The sequence below is a fragment of the Tupaia chinensis genome, unplaced genomic scaffold, assembly GCF_000334495.1.
Source record: "Tupaia chinensis unplaced genomic scaffold, TupChi_1.0 Scaffold000135_1, whole genome shotgun sequence".
Lineage (NCBI taxonomy): Eukaryota > Metazoa > Chordata > Mammalia > Scandentia > Tupaiidae > Tupaia > Tupaia belangeri.
This window is the reverse complement of record NW_006159604.1, coordinates 2525975-2539177: the sequence shown is the minus strand read 5'-3', so window position 1 is coordinate 2539177 and position 13203 is coordinate 2525975. Positions and strand designations below refer to the sequence as shown.

The 13203-nt window shown below is 38.0% G+C and overlaps 1 protein-coding gene and 1 non-coding gene across 2 annotated transcripts in view; both read right to left on the bottom strand.

The window, feature by feature from the left end:
• The window catches only part of CUL4B (cullin 4B), a 44886-nt gene that overhangs the window by 19730 nt on the left and 11953 nt on the right, over window positions 1-13203 (bottom strand). Inside the window, 7 exon segments of the mRNA XM_006144877.3 lie at window positions 5259-5326; window positions 6139-6221; window positions 6524-6613; window positions 6758-6920; window positions 7883-7956; window positions 9624-9693; window positions 10200-10303. Of these exon segments, the coding sequence (XP_006144939.1) occupies window positions 5259-5326; window positions 6139-6221; window positions 6524-6613; window positions 6758-6920; window positions 7883-7956; window positions 9624-9693; window positions 10200-10303 (652 nt within the window).
• Window positions 7722-7861, bottom strand: LOC114007177 (small nucleolar RNA SNORA7). The gene has a single exon (XR_003548806.1). It is a non-coding gene; the product is annotated as a small nucleolar RNA SNORA7 (small nucleolar RNA).

Genomic DNA, 13203 nt, shown 5'->3' with positions numbered 1-13203 from the left:
AAAGACAATCTCTCCAAAAATAATTTCTTTTCCTTTTTTTTAATTGTTCTTATCTTTTTTTTTTCTCTTTGTTTTCTTTTACCTTACTTTCTTACTTTGCTGCTCAGCCTCCACACACAGAATATCTAGACAGGTCTAGGTACACAGCAGACAAACATCTGAATACTTTTAGGTTCAGAGAAATCCTCAAACCTCACTGCACCTGCTGCACAAAGGGAGAAACTCCTCTTCATAAATCTAAACTCTAATCTCTTTCTGTGTATATCACATTGCAAAACACAGTAGAGGAGAGAAATTGGTACAGAAGTAACTCACAGTGAAGGGATGCACATGAGCTTACAGTTGTTCAAACCTTCTCCAACAAATTACCCAAAAATGAATATACCACCAAATGACTAAAAATCATTGACTAAGAGACACTGCAGAGTGAGCAGCAGGGAGAAGGAAGGAGCTGCAGAGAGAGTGTGGCTGTTCTCCCGCCACATGTCTCTGAACTCTCAGTTGAAACCCCACAGCTCAATTCAGGTGCACCTGATCTCTAGAAACCGGGAGGCCTTTGTAATACCCCGTTACAACTACAAAAGCACAGGTTGCTTGGTGAATGTCAGGGAAACAGAAGTGCCGAGAGAATGCAGATCACCTCCTCCTGCAAGCCTCTGAATGCTCAAATTTAACTCTAAGAAATTAGGAAGAAACGTATAATCCATCAGATGACCAGAAACTACCATAGAGGTACAAGAAATATGAGAAACCAAGAAAATATCTCTCCCCCCAAGGGAAAAGAACCACCCCTCATTATCCACAGACAGTACAATGGAACCATGGAACTGTCAGATAAAGAATTCAAATACACGTAGTGTCAAAACTAATACAGATGTAAAGGAAGAGAGACAACAAACTCCATAAGATGCAAGAGGAAAGAGACAATGAGTTCCAGATGAGTACGTTCTTTCAAGATTTGAAAAAAGAGGGATCAGCAGTTAGCATAATGGCTATGTCGCTGGACTCCCATTTGGTTGACCATGGTTTGAGTCCTGGACCTGGTGGCTTAAACTCATGCTGGGTGCATGTACATGTGTGCCCAAGATCCCGAGAGGAGAATGGAGGAGAAGGGATTGTGGCGTGGCCATCCCCCCTGGGGGTGGGGGTGATTTCTTGCTTTCTGTCTCTCTTTGTTTTTCTGACAAGCACATGCACCCTGTAGCAAAATAAATAAATAAATAAAGATTTGAAAAAAGAAATACACATCATAAAAAAGAATCAAACAGAACTGTTAGAGATGAAGACTGCAATAGAGGAAATCAAAACCTCCCTCAAAAGTATTAAAAGCAGATTAGATCACACAGAACATCAAATCTCAGATGTAGAAGACAAAACCTCTGACCTAGAAAAAAAAAAACAGAAAATAACCCCCCCAAAATGAGAATTATATATGAGAAATACTAGATATCATTAAATGTCCAAACATCCAGATAATCAATATCCCAGAAGGTCAAGAAACTAATAAGGGCATTGATAATCCATTCCATGAAATCCTGGAAGAAAACTTTCCAAACATAGAGAGGCATTCAAAGCTCCAGACCCAAGAAATAAAAAGGACCCCAAATAGAATCAACCCAAGATATTCTCCAAGGCACATTATAGCCAGAGTGACCAAAACCACAGGCAAAGACAAGATACTAAAATTGGCAAGAGAGAAACGTCAAGTTACTTACAAAGGATATCCCATCAGGCTAACATCATACCTCTCATAGGAAATAATGCAAGCAAAGAAAGAATGGGGAAATATATTCAAAGTGTTAAGGGAAAAACAGTTTCAACCAAGAATACTATACTCGGCAAGATCATCCTTAATATGGAAAGAAAAGCCTGAAACATTCTCAGATAAACAAAATCTGAAAGAATTTACCAACACCAGGCCAGCTCTTCAAGAAGTTCTGAAGGGAGTGTCATACCAGGAAAAGTAAAGAAAGATACACAGAAATAAGAGAACAAAAATCACCAAGGAAACGGCCAACTTAATAGTAGGGACGAGTCCAGAAATACCAGTAATACTGCTGAATGCTAACTTCCAGGATTTAAACAGAAAGACTGGACTACAGTAACACTGCAAATTCAACAGAAGAGAGATTAATTACATGAGACTAAACTGGTGAAATAGAATTTTATGACTTTTGACTAAAACATTTTCTTCTATGCTTTGTCTTCCAAATTTAAGGAATTTTGTTCTCTTTTGAGTTGTTGATAGGTTTAGCAATTTATTTTATTATTTTATTTTTTTGGAAATTGAAACAAACTTTCCTCCCTTGCTGATTTCTCTGGAATTGGAAAATATCTGTGAATATTCTTATTTTGTGGTAGAATGGTTATTTGCATAAGTTCAATAGTATCTGTTGCCTTGCATCAGAAATCGGAAATCCTGGTTATTGCCAGGGCTTTGGCTATAATGTCACATTTAAAGATATGACCAGAAAGCTAAGGAACTAAGGTAGATCTCAAGAAAGCCAACAGAAGCTCTTGGAAAGATTGCCTGGTACCATAAACAGTTCTGCCTGGCAGGTGAAGAATGTCACTGGGACCAGCAGGTGTAGTGGCTACATCACTGGACTCCCATGTAGTCGACCGTGGTTTGAGTCCAGGACCCAGTGGCTTAAACTCACACCAGGTGTGTGTGCGTGGATGCCCAAGATCCCAAGAGGAAAATGGAGGAGAGGGGATTGAGGCATGGTCATCCCCCGAGGGAGTGATTTCTTGCTTTCTGTCTCTCTTTCTGGCGAGTGTACATGCCCTATAGCAAAAATCTCTCTCTCAAAAAAAAAAAAAAGTCACTTCCTTACAGGCCCAAAAAACTTTCAAGTACAGGTACCTAAAGACATAGTCAGATGGTGAATTCCTGACTTGGCTCAGTAGCATTGGGAGGCTTTTTAAAGAGTCTAACCTGAAGTTCCTTATAAAAGGTTTCAGCAAAGCCAACTAAATCTGTTAGTATTCTTATGGGCCTTAGTGCAAATTACAGACCAAATTGAGACTAAACTTATTTTTTTGCAAATAAGTTACTTTGTGCCTCTCTTTAGTAAAAGGGGAAATGGAGAGACAAAAAAAAATGTTTCAGAAGAAAATTACAGTGTACTTGTTACTAGAGTTTTAGCTTTATCCTTATCTATTTTTTGAGTTTTTAATATCTACCTATTTGAACAGAATCCTAATCTTTTTCCTGGCTTTAAGCCTTAAACAAATTTTTCTTAACATTTTTTATTTTGATTTATTAAAGCTAAAACTGCTTTTCTTTTTTTTTTCTTGAGACGTTTTTGCTATAGGGAACGTGCGCTGGCCAGACAGACAGAGAGACAGAAAGCGAGAAATCACCCCTCGGGGGGATGGCCATGCCGCAATCCCTTCTCCATTCTTCTCTTGGGATCTTGGGCATGCATACACACATGCCCAGAGTGAGTTTTAAGCTGCCTGGTTTGGGACTTGAACCATGGTCGACTATGTGGGAGTTCAGAGACATAACCATTATGCCATTTGCTGATACATTTTTAAAAAAAGATACATAATCTAATTAAATAAGTAGATTATAAACTATAACCTAAGGCCAACCAAAAAAAACCTACCAACTTAATAACTACAGTAAACTATATGGCCTCAGCTAGGCGCTACTTTATAACATGCTCATTCTACTCACTGAGTTTTATGCCTAAAGTCAGACATGTGTTCACAGATATGGTTATATTAGTTGCACTTGCTATTGAAGGTATTTAGATTAATTCTGTTGAAGATATTTTGTAATTTTATCAACTGTACTAGAGAAATGTTCACCTGTTGAAATATCCATTTTGTAAGACAAATAATAATGTGACTGAATGTATAAAAGAAAATGAAACGAAAAAAATAAAGGGAAAAAAGATCTTTCACGAATTAATAAAATGCAAAAAAAAAAAAAGCATGGAAAGCAACTAGAGATAACAGAGACAGTGTGGGAGGAGTATGGGAAATGGCAGAGGGTGAGAAACAGGAATTGGGGGAGGGAAAAGCAAAATATGTAAGAAACAAGAAATAGAAAATCACTTGCTGATGATAACATATATGGTAATATCGTTGATTGAGTCAATAAACAGTGTATTCTGGATAGGAAAACTCATCTTGTATGCTGCAACAATATATAGTGAATGAATGTAAAATAAAGAAATGAAAAAAAACCAGCATATTACAAAAATATTGTATAAAGTTAACTTCAGGTTACATATTTAAAGTATATATGAACATAAATGAATTTTGTGGTTAAACATAAAACTAATCTTGTACATGCAAATATTCCAAACTCTCAAAAACATCCAAAATCCAAAACACTTTTGGTCCCAAGTACTTTGTATAAGGGATACTCAATCTGTAAATACCTTGTATATGTAGTAGCTATATTCTATCTGGCATTAGAGTAGACAGCTACATTTCAGAGTTGGATAAGGCCTGTGATATATCGAAAGCTATGCATAAATAGGCCAATTTTAAATAAAGTTTTAACATATTTTTCACAATGAAATAATAGTACAACTGCATTCAAGTTCTAAATATGAACATATCCATTTTATACCGATGAAAAGATGGTTGGAAAGTAAGACCTTTGCCTATCTGTGGCATGTCAAAGTAAAATTCAGCATATACTGTAAGATTACTTGAGATCAGAAAAATGTGCTTGGTTTTAAATGTTAAGAATTAAAAAAAAAAATAGTGCAAAGAAGAATGCCTCTCCTTACTATAGGTTGTTTTTTTCTAAAAGAGAGATTTTTGCTATAGGGCACATGCACTAGCTGGAGAGACAGACAGAGAGAAAGCACCCCACGGGGAGATAGCCACACATACTGCAATCCCTTCTCTTCCATTCTCCTTTCAGGATTTTGAGCACACAAGCACACATGCCTTGTGTGAGTGTTAAGCCACAGTTTGAACCGCGGTCGACTGTGTGAGAATCCAGTGATGTAACCTTTATGCTATTTGCTGGTTCCTATTTAATACATTCTTAATATTAAGTCAAGAATTCCCAAATTCTATTTCTTTACTGGTGTTGGTGGACCACTCTTCTCAGTTTCTGTATCTTTCGGTTAAGGAAATTGTCACTTGATGAACAGGGAAAAGGGTTGTCTATTTTCGGAAATGCAGACACATGCTATCAAGCTTCTGCAAGAGCAATATTTTTAAAAATTCCCTACCTGTCTGCCACTACCATTTAAAAAGTAATCTATTTTAAATTTGCCAATTACCTTTCTGAAGAATTGCTGTTAAGTGTTCGCCTAGAAGTTGTTTTTCTACAGTGGCAATTAATGACTTCCTACAGGGGGAAAAAAAGTTATGAATTAGTGACATTTGACTTCCCTGAAAATTTAAACTCTCTCCTAGGGGGGAAATCAAATAGCTCATTTCAATATTCCTATCACTTCTACAAATTTACTGGCACTGAGAGATACTCTCTTTTATGCCTAGAAGGAAATACTGCATATTTCAGAATTTGATTTATATCATAAAATAAGTAACTCCAAGTTCTTGCTATAGCTGGCTGTTTCCAAGTTTCTTTGTTTTTATTATAAAGGTAAAGTTGTTACCTATGCTGCTTACAGAAACTACTTGGTTGGTAATATTTAAGAAAGTACAGAAACAGTTTCTCCTCTGAACACACCTACTAAATTTTAATTGGCATGATAATGATAAAGATCACATCCTCTAATACTATTTTTTTTTTGAAGAGAGTCTCACTGTATACCAATCCTTCCACCTCAGCCTTTTGAGCAGCTGGGACTATAGGCATACACCACAGCATCCAGCTATCAAGTTACACTGGACTCAGGCCCCTCCCATATGGGTCCAACCTGGGGAGGAGTAGCATTTTACCAGTATGCGCCACTGAAGCTGAGCTTAGTACTGTTTTTAATTACATCCTAAACACACACACACAACCAATAATCAAATCCTTGACTAAATCTAATGAGTGAGGGAAAATAATAACTTGAAGTTTACATTTTGAAACACATTGTTAAGATTTCAAATCAAGCCTGAAAACAGTTACTAACATGTTTAGGATGCTTAAAGTAACTTAAGTGATTTAACAACAGTTTAAGACTATTAGGCTAAGCACGTGATACTTACTGGGTGGTCTGATCTAAGTAAGTAATAAGTCTGTCTGCTTCTTCTTCTAGACGTTTGTTAACATGATGAAGATATTCAGGAACCTACAAAGATGATTTTTTATATTATTGTTTTCCTCCCCATAAATCATTCAGAAAATGTCAAGTCCAAAAGATCCTGGGAGCAGCCCTGTCAAATGTGACAGGGTTGAATCATATGTAAAATTACAGGTAGAGTTTATGATCCAGAATTCTGGCCTTTAAGAAGAGAGAAAAGAAAGGAGCACCTAAGTGAGAAAAGAGCATCACAATGTCGGGAAGATAAATGTAAAGGGAAGCTTAAGTTCTACAAAGTAGGGTCTACTGAAAGAGGCAGTGAAATTATTAATCATGGATGTTTTAAATACCTCTCTTTCATGCATTAGTTTTTGGCCTTCAGCTGCGTAGAGCCTGTTAGTTTCTTCCAAAAATCGTTGTTCAAAAGAATCTTGATAAATCTGGCAGGAGGGAACAAAATAAAAGAGTTTATTCAGCAAATATTTACCGAACGTCCTCTATGTGAAAAGCACTATGAATTTAATTTTCAAACATCAAACTACAGATAGCCATCAGCTCTGTATTAAGTAAAGTAGTTAACTTACTTGCAAGTCAGAGAGCATGCTTAAAAGGCTTCGGAGTAAACTTCTATCAATGGCTTCACCATTCCTTTCCCTCTCAATCAAGAGAAGAATGCCATCAATTGTCTTATTTTGGACTTTCTTTTCACTTATAATATGAGCCCTAAATAACTCCAGTCCCATGTCCCTAAAATAAAAAATAAAAAAACATATATAATCTAAATTAAGTGACAATAATACCACTTTTGAAGAGGTGGCTTAACTTCTTACCACACATTAGGGCTCCAGGTTTTGAAGCAATGATTGTAAAAGAATAAAATCTACCCACTTAATTTTAAATAATGTTAGACTAAAGCATACAGGAAGTTAATTTTATCTGTAATGAGAACTGACTTTAAATTGCTGTCTTCCTCAATAACTCTGTTTTGTGGTATTTCCTCTAGTGGATTTCTTCCTTGGTCAAGTAAAGAGACAAAACTAATTCAAAGACATACAATAGTTTTCACTCAACTGGTATTGAAGGCTTATTTGGTCATTTATCATTTGACTTCAGTACTCAAAAATCAGCAAGGTCTGTTCCTTGCTATAGGTAGATGCAAAGGAAGAAGAGTCTATTATACTATTCTATTTTTGTGTATACATGGCCTTTCTCATAATAATGTTAAAAGAAGATAATGATGACCAGCAGCAAAGTGATACACACTCATAGAGATTCCAGAGACGACTTTAATCCTCTTGGCTAACATAAACTTCATAACTTAATACATGCTCAGGGACTATTAGCTATTTTCAATGTTAGCATAGGTAAAATAGAATTCAAAAGATAAAACTGTTATAAATAAATGTCTAGAATGCCAAGTGTGAATTTTTAGAATATTCACAGTATTGCTTGCTCCCTTTTCCATTATTAGTATAATTAATATCTATGATGTATGACAAAAATTTTGTAGTATTTTTCTGGTATCCTCTTCTTTATTTTATTTTTTTACACTGTTGCAGAGTATTTTCCAATCACCAGCTATTGTGTAAGCTGGGAATGGAATGGGTACCTCTGCCGGCTTTGCTCTCCCTCCCATTTCCGAAGCTGGCAGAATACTAGCCATTCTCCAGACGCGATCCCAGGAGGTCATATTTTTCTGGTATCCTTACCAAATGGAGGGTAGCATTGAATTCTGAAGAACGTAAGTTCTATCCAGAAATAAAAAAATACTCCTGATCATGATCTGCCAATGAAAAAAAAGGAAATCAAATCATTTTTTTAATATCTTGTAAAGCTGAAATATTTGCTCCCAATAAATAAATTTGAATGGAAGGGTTTAGCTGTACATATATTAAACTACTGGGATCAAATAGACAGATAAACACGTCTACCTACTGGATTGTCAGAAAAGTCATGATGGTTACATAGGAAAAAATATGTCATGACTTTTCAGACAACCAAATATGCCCACACCATCTTCATTAATGTATTCTACTTTCTGGAGACCATAGCAGAAGAGAGACTCTTAAAGTGGTTCTCTTCTTTGCTACTTGAGAAGTAACTGAAAATAAGAAGGCAGGAAGCTCCATGGCCTAGTGATTCAGGGAGTCAATTTCCATACGGCCAACTGCAGTTTCAGCCCTGGCACTTGAAAAACAGGTTGGGCACGTGTGTATGTGTGCATGCATGCATGCGCGTGCGCATGCCCAAAATCCCAGCAGGATGGAGAAATGGAGAAGGTGTGACCAGCAGTTAGCATAATGGCTATGTTGCTGGACTCCCACGTAGTCGACCGCAGTTCGCATCCCGGACCCGGTGGCTTAAAACTCACTCTGGGTGCATGTGCATGCGTGCCCAAGATCCCAAGAGGAGAATGAAGGAGAAGGGATTGTGACGTGGCCATCCCCCTAGGGGATGATTTCTCGCTTTCTGTCTCTCTGTCTCTGTCTGTCTGGTGCGTACATGCGCCCAAAAGCAAAAAAATCTCTCCAAAAAAAAAAAAGAGAGAAATGGAGAAGGGACTATGGTATGACCATGGCTCATTGGGAGAGGTGCTTTCTCCACCCCACCACCACCCCCTCTATCTCTTTCTGGCAAGTGGACACGCACTCTGACAAAATGGAAAAAAAAAGAAAGAAAATAGGAAATCAAGGGAGACACATAATTCTTCCTTAACAATGCTGTTGCCTTAAAATGTACACGTGGAGTTTTTTGGGGTGGGCAATGGATTTTAAGATTTTAATTTGCACAATATAAGGTATAAACTAGTATCAAACTAGGGAGAATGGAAATCTGAATAAACTAAAACAGGGGACCCATCAGGCACCTTCAGAGGTAATGAAACAGTAGATAGGAGAGACATCAAGACTAACAGGAAAAAATGTAACTTTGATGAGATAAATACTTTTTTGGTTGTGACAAAAATAAAAATGACCCTAAGGTACAAGTCATTCTGAAATGCTGGTTTACCTGTAACTTGCAGTTTTAAAATAGAAAACTATACCATACTTAGTGTACAGTTTAGAAAAAGAGGTTTAGATATTGAGGTCGTCTCCTTATTGCAAAACTTTTAAAGCTCACATTTCTGTATTTGAAGAAATTTGTTGTTTTAGGTCCAGTGAGTCCCATCCATGGTGGTTAAGATGGTTGGGTCCCACATGGCCAATCTGCATAGTTTGAGTCCTGGAACCAGCAACTTAAAAACAAACAAACAAACAAAAACATGCTGGGCATAGGTACCATGTGTGCTCAAAATCCCAAGAGGAGAATGGACAAGAAGGGACTGTGGTGTGGCCATTCCCCCTGAAAAGTGCTTTCTGACTTTCTCTGTCTCTCTCTGGTGAGTGCACATACCCTATAGCAAACTTAAAAAAAGAAATTTGTTTTAACATTAATGTTTAGCGTGCTTACCATTTGTCTGCAATGATTCTGCCAGCATCTGTCAATCTTCTTTAGAAAAAGAACACTATCCAATGAATCCATGAGATATATGTTAAAGATACTTTAAAGTACTTAGTGCAAGTAATACATACAATGTAAGAGCACATTTGTCTTAAATACAGAATACCCTAAATACTAAATGGAAATACAATAAATAGGCATTATAGGATAAAACAATATTTATTAAACTAAGAAAAATTTTAGATCCCACTTAAAAATACCTCTAAAAACAAGTCTTAGACATAATGGAATATGTTTTCAGTTTATGATTTCCCTCATGAGATTATCTTCCCTCAAATGCGTATTTGTTAAGACAAAATGAGTAAAGATATGAGGACACCTTATTTACATGAGTACCAATGTAAATTTGAACCCTAAAGCTTGAAAAGTCCTAAGTTTGTTTCTTCTTTCTCTAGAAACACACACACACAAAACCCAACAACGTATCTACAAAACATAGGCACTCCACTTCAAGCTGAATTAAATGTTATAGGGTAGAGAAGGAGAAGACAAAAATACAAAATTCTCTGGTTTTTAAAAGGATATTCTCTAAACTGATGAATCTGTGCTTTGATGTGATCTTCACAAATCTGTCTCAGCTGTTTGTACAAGTTTGCTGAAATCTTGTAAGAACAGAGATTTTCTACAGCCTGCAAGAATAAACACATACTTTCTTAAGGAGAGAATAAGGAAGATTTCTCAATTATTCACATCAAATTCTTATTTGGATATTTCCAACCGTATCAGCTTACTATTACCCATTTAAGACAAGGTCAAACAATAAATTACATCAATGTGGGTGGCAAACATTTTAATGAATAATGTACTATACCAAAAAAGAACAAATATATTTATCATGGCTGTATAGGTTAAAGACAGGGAATCAAGCTAAGTTCTTTCCTGTGAAGACATCCAATTTAGGGAACCAGCAGTTAGCATAATGGCTATGTCGCTGGACTCCCACGTAGTCGACTGCGGTTCGTGTCCCGGACCCGGTGGCTTAAAACTCACGCCGGGCGCGTGTGCGTGCGTGCCCAAGATCCCGAGAGGAGAATGGAGGAGAAGGGATTGCGGCGTGACCATCCCCCCTGGGGGGTGATTTCTTGCTTTCTGTCTCTCTGTCTCTCTCTGTCTGTCTGGCGAGCGAACACGCCCTACAGCGAAAATCTCTCTCAAAAAAAAAAAGACACCCAATTTATAGTAATTGTAACATTTAAAAATTGTCTTGTTCTTTAAAATGTTAATCATTTCAGGGAACCAGCAGTTAGCGTAATGGCTATGTCGCTGGACTCCCACGTAGTCGACTGCGGTTCGTGTCCCGGACCCAGTGGCTTAAAACTCACGCCGGGCGCGTGTGCGTGCGTGCCCAAGATCCCGAGAGGAGAATGGAGGAGAAGGGATTGCGGCGTGACCATCCCCCCTGGGGGGTGATTTCTCACTTTCTGTCTCTATGTCTCTCTCTGTCTGTCTGGCGAGCGCACGCGCCCTACAGTGAAAATCTCTCCAAAAAAAAAAAAAATGTTAATCATTTCACAAGCAAAATTCCATTTTGAGTTTAAAAACTAAGTTCACCAGTTGTTTATTTATCGGATGGGTTGGGCAGTCCTACTACAATAGAGCTGAAATTTATTTATACTTTCTTGGGTTCTCCTGAACAGACTAAAACAGAAATTGTTGCTAGCAATAATATGAGTATGATAGAATTAAATACCAAGAAGTTTTCTCCACCATTTCAGTTTAAGGACAGTTTAATAGAAATTTTAAAATGTATATATGCAATCGAGAAAACATTAATTACAAAAGAACTGAAACTGTTCTAACATCACTGATATTTAAATTGATCTTCTTATATAATCTGACTCCAAAAAGACAAGTTCCAGATTTCAGTAAGTTTCTTGTAAGGGGTATCAAAAGGCTTTCAAATTTAAAATAATAGGCATGCTCAAGCTTTTGGGGTGAATTCTGATATAATCCACACTTCCAACTGGTAATGACTTAAGTATAAAGTCAGGATTCTTTTCTCACCACAACATAAGGCAAAATTCCATTAAAATATACTCGGGGGTGGGGCTGCCAAGTTCTGTTGGTTGGAGTGGAATTTTATAAACATGTAGATGAAAGTCACACTCCCAATACACAGGGCTAGTCAATTAAAGGACAAACTTACAGCAAACTTAAAGGAAACTGCTTACATCATTGGAGGGAAGGTGCCGCAACAGCAAGACAATTAGATTGAGCAGCAATGGAGGAATAAAAGGGCTGAGTCTCTGGCCACTTTCTGTGTGACCTGGAGTTAGGCCACAAAGGCCCAAAGGAATATTCCTGTTTATTTCACATGTCTCTCTGTTCACACTGGTCCTCTATAGACTGTCTCCCTTCCTCCTTCAGTTCTCCTCTCATTGTATCTCAGTGTTCCTTTTGGGCAACTGACTCATTTTCTCAGCATTTCTCATTTCCCTGTTTGGATTCTGTCATATGACTTGGTACATACTTCATCTAGTCCACATTTTCCACTTCCAGTATTTCTCCCAAGTCCTTTTTATCCCATTTCCTTCTGTTCGGTTCCCCTCTGCCTTATAACACAGTTCCTGAAGCATCTATTTATCTTCTCACATAGGCACCAGATTCTCTTATCACCCAACTAGGTTCCGCTTCTTCCAGTAAGTTCTTAATTGTCTCAGCTCCCAGTTATTAACATGGTACTCGCACCAATCATACCGCATTGACTTGTCACTGCATGAATACGATTTATCTATCTATGTGCATATCCTGTCTCTCTGACTCTCCCTAATGACAGAAAGAAGTTACGCAGTCATCTATCTCTAAGTTCTTTAATATCTTTTGGGTGTTTGAATGTTAAATACTCAGAAAACTATGTATCTATAGCAACTAGCACATAGAAGGGGCTTCTAGTAAATGAAAAAACTGGTCAGAAAACATGTAATTTACAACAGTGTGCTAAGTGTTACAATGGGGATAAGCTAAGAGAGGAAGCCTCTAACTTAGCCTTTAGGGGAGGGCAAGTCAGGAAAGCTCTCCTGGTCAGAGTAAAGAAGTGGACTCATAAAGACCCAGAGGTAAATGGATCAAGAGTCAGTGGGGGGAACCAGCAGTTAACGTAATGGCTATGTCGCTGGACTCCCATGTAGTCGACCGCAGTTCACGTCCCGGACCCAGTGGCTTAAAACTCACGCCTGGCGCATGTGTGTGCGTGCCCAAGATCCTGAGAGGAGAATGGAGGAGAAGGGACTGCGGCGTGACCATGCCCCCTGGGGGTGATTTCTCGCTTTCTGTCTCTCTGTCTCTGTCTGCCTGGCAAGCGCACGCGCCCTACAGCAAACCCCCCCAAAAAAAAAAAAAAAAGAGTTAGTGGGAAACAGAGAATTAAATGTTCTCTACACTGTGTTTAGTTGGATGGTGGTTTCAGACATTTGAGGCTGGGGCCAGCAGGTGGCATCATGGTTAAAGGGCTGGACTCCCACATGGCCAACCACTGTTCGAGTCCTGGACCTGGTGGCTTGCTCTCTCTCTCTCCTTTTCTTTCTGGTCA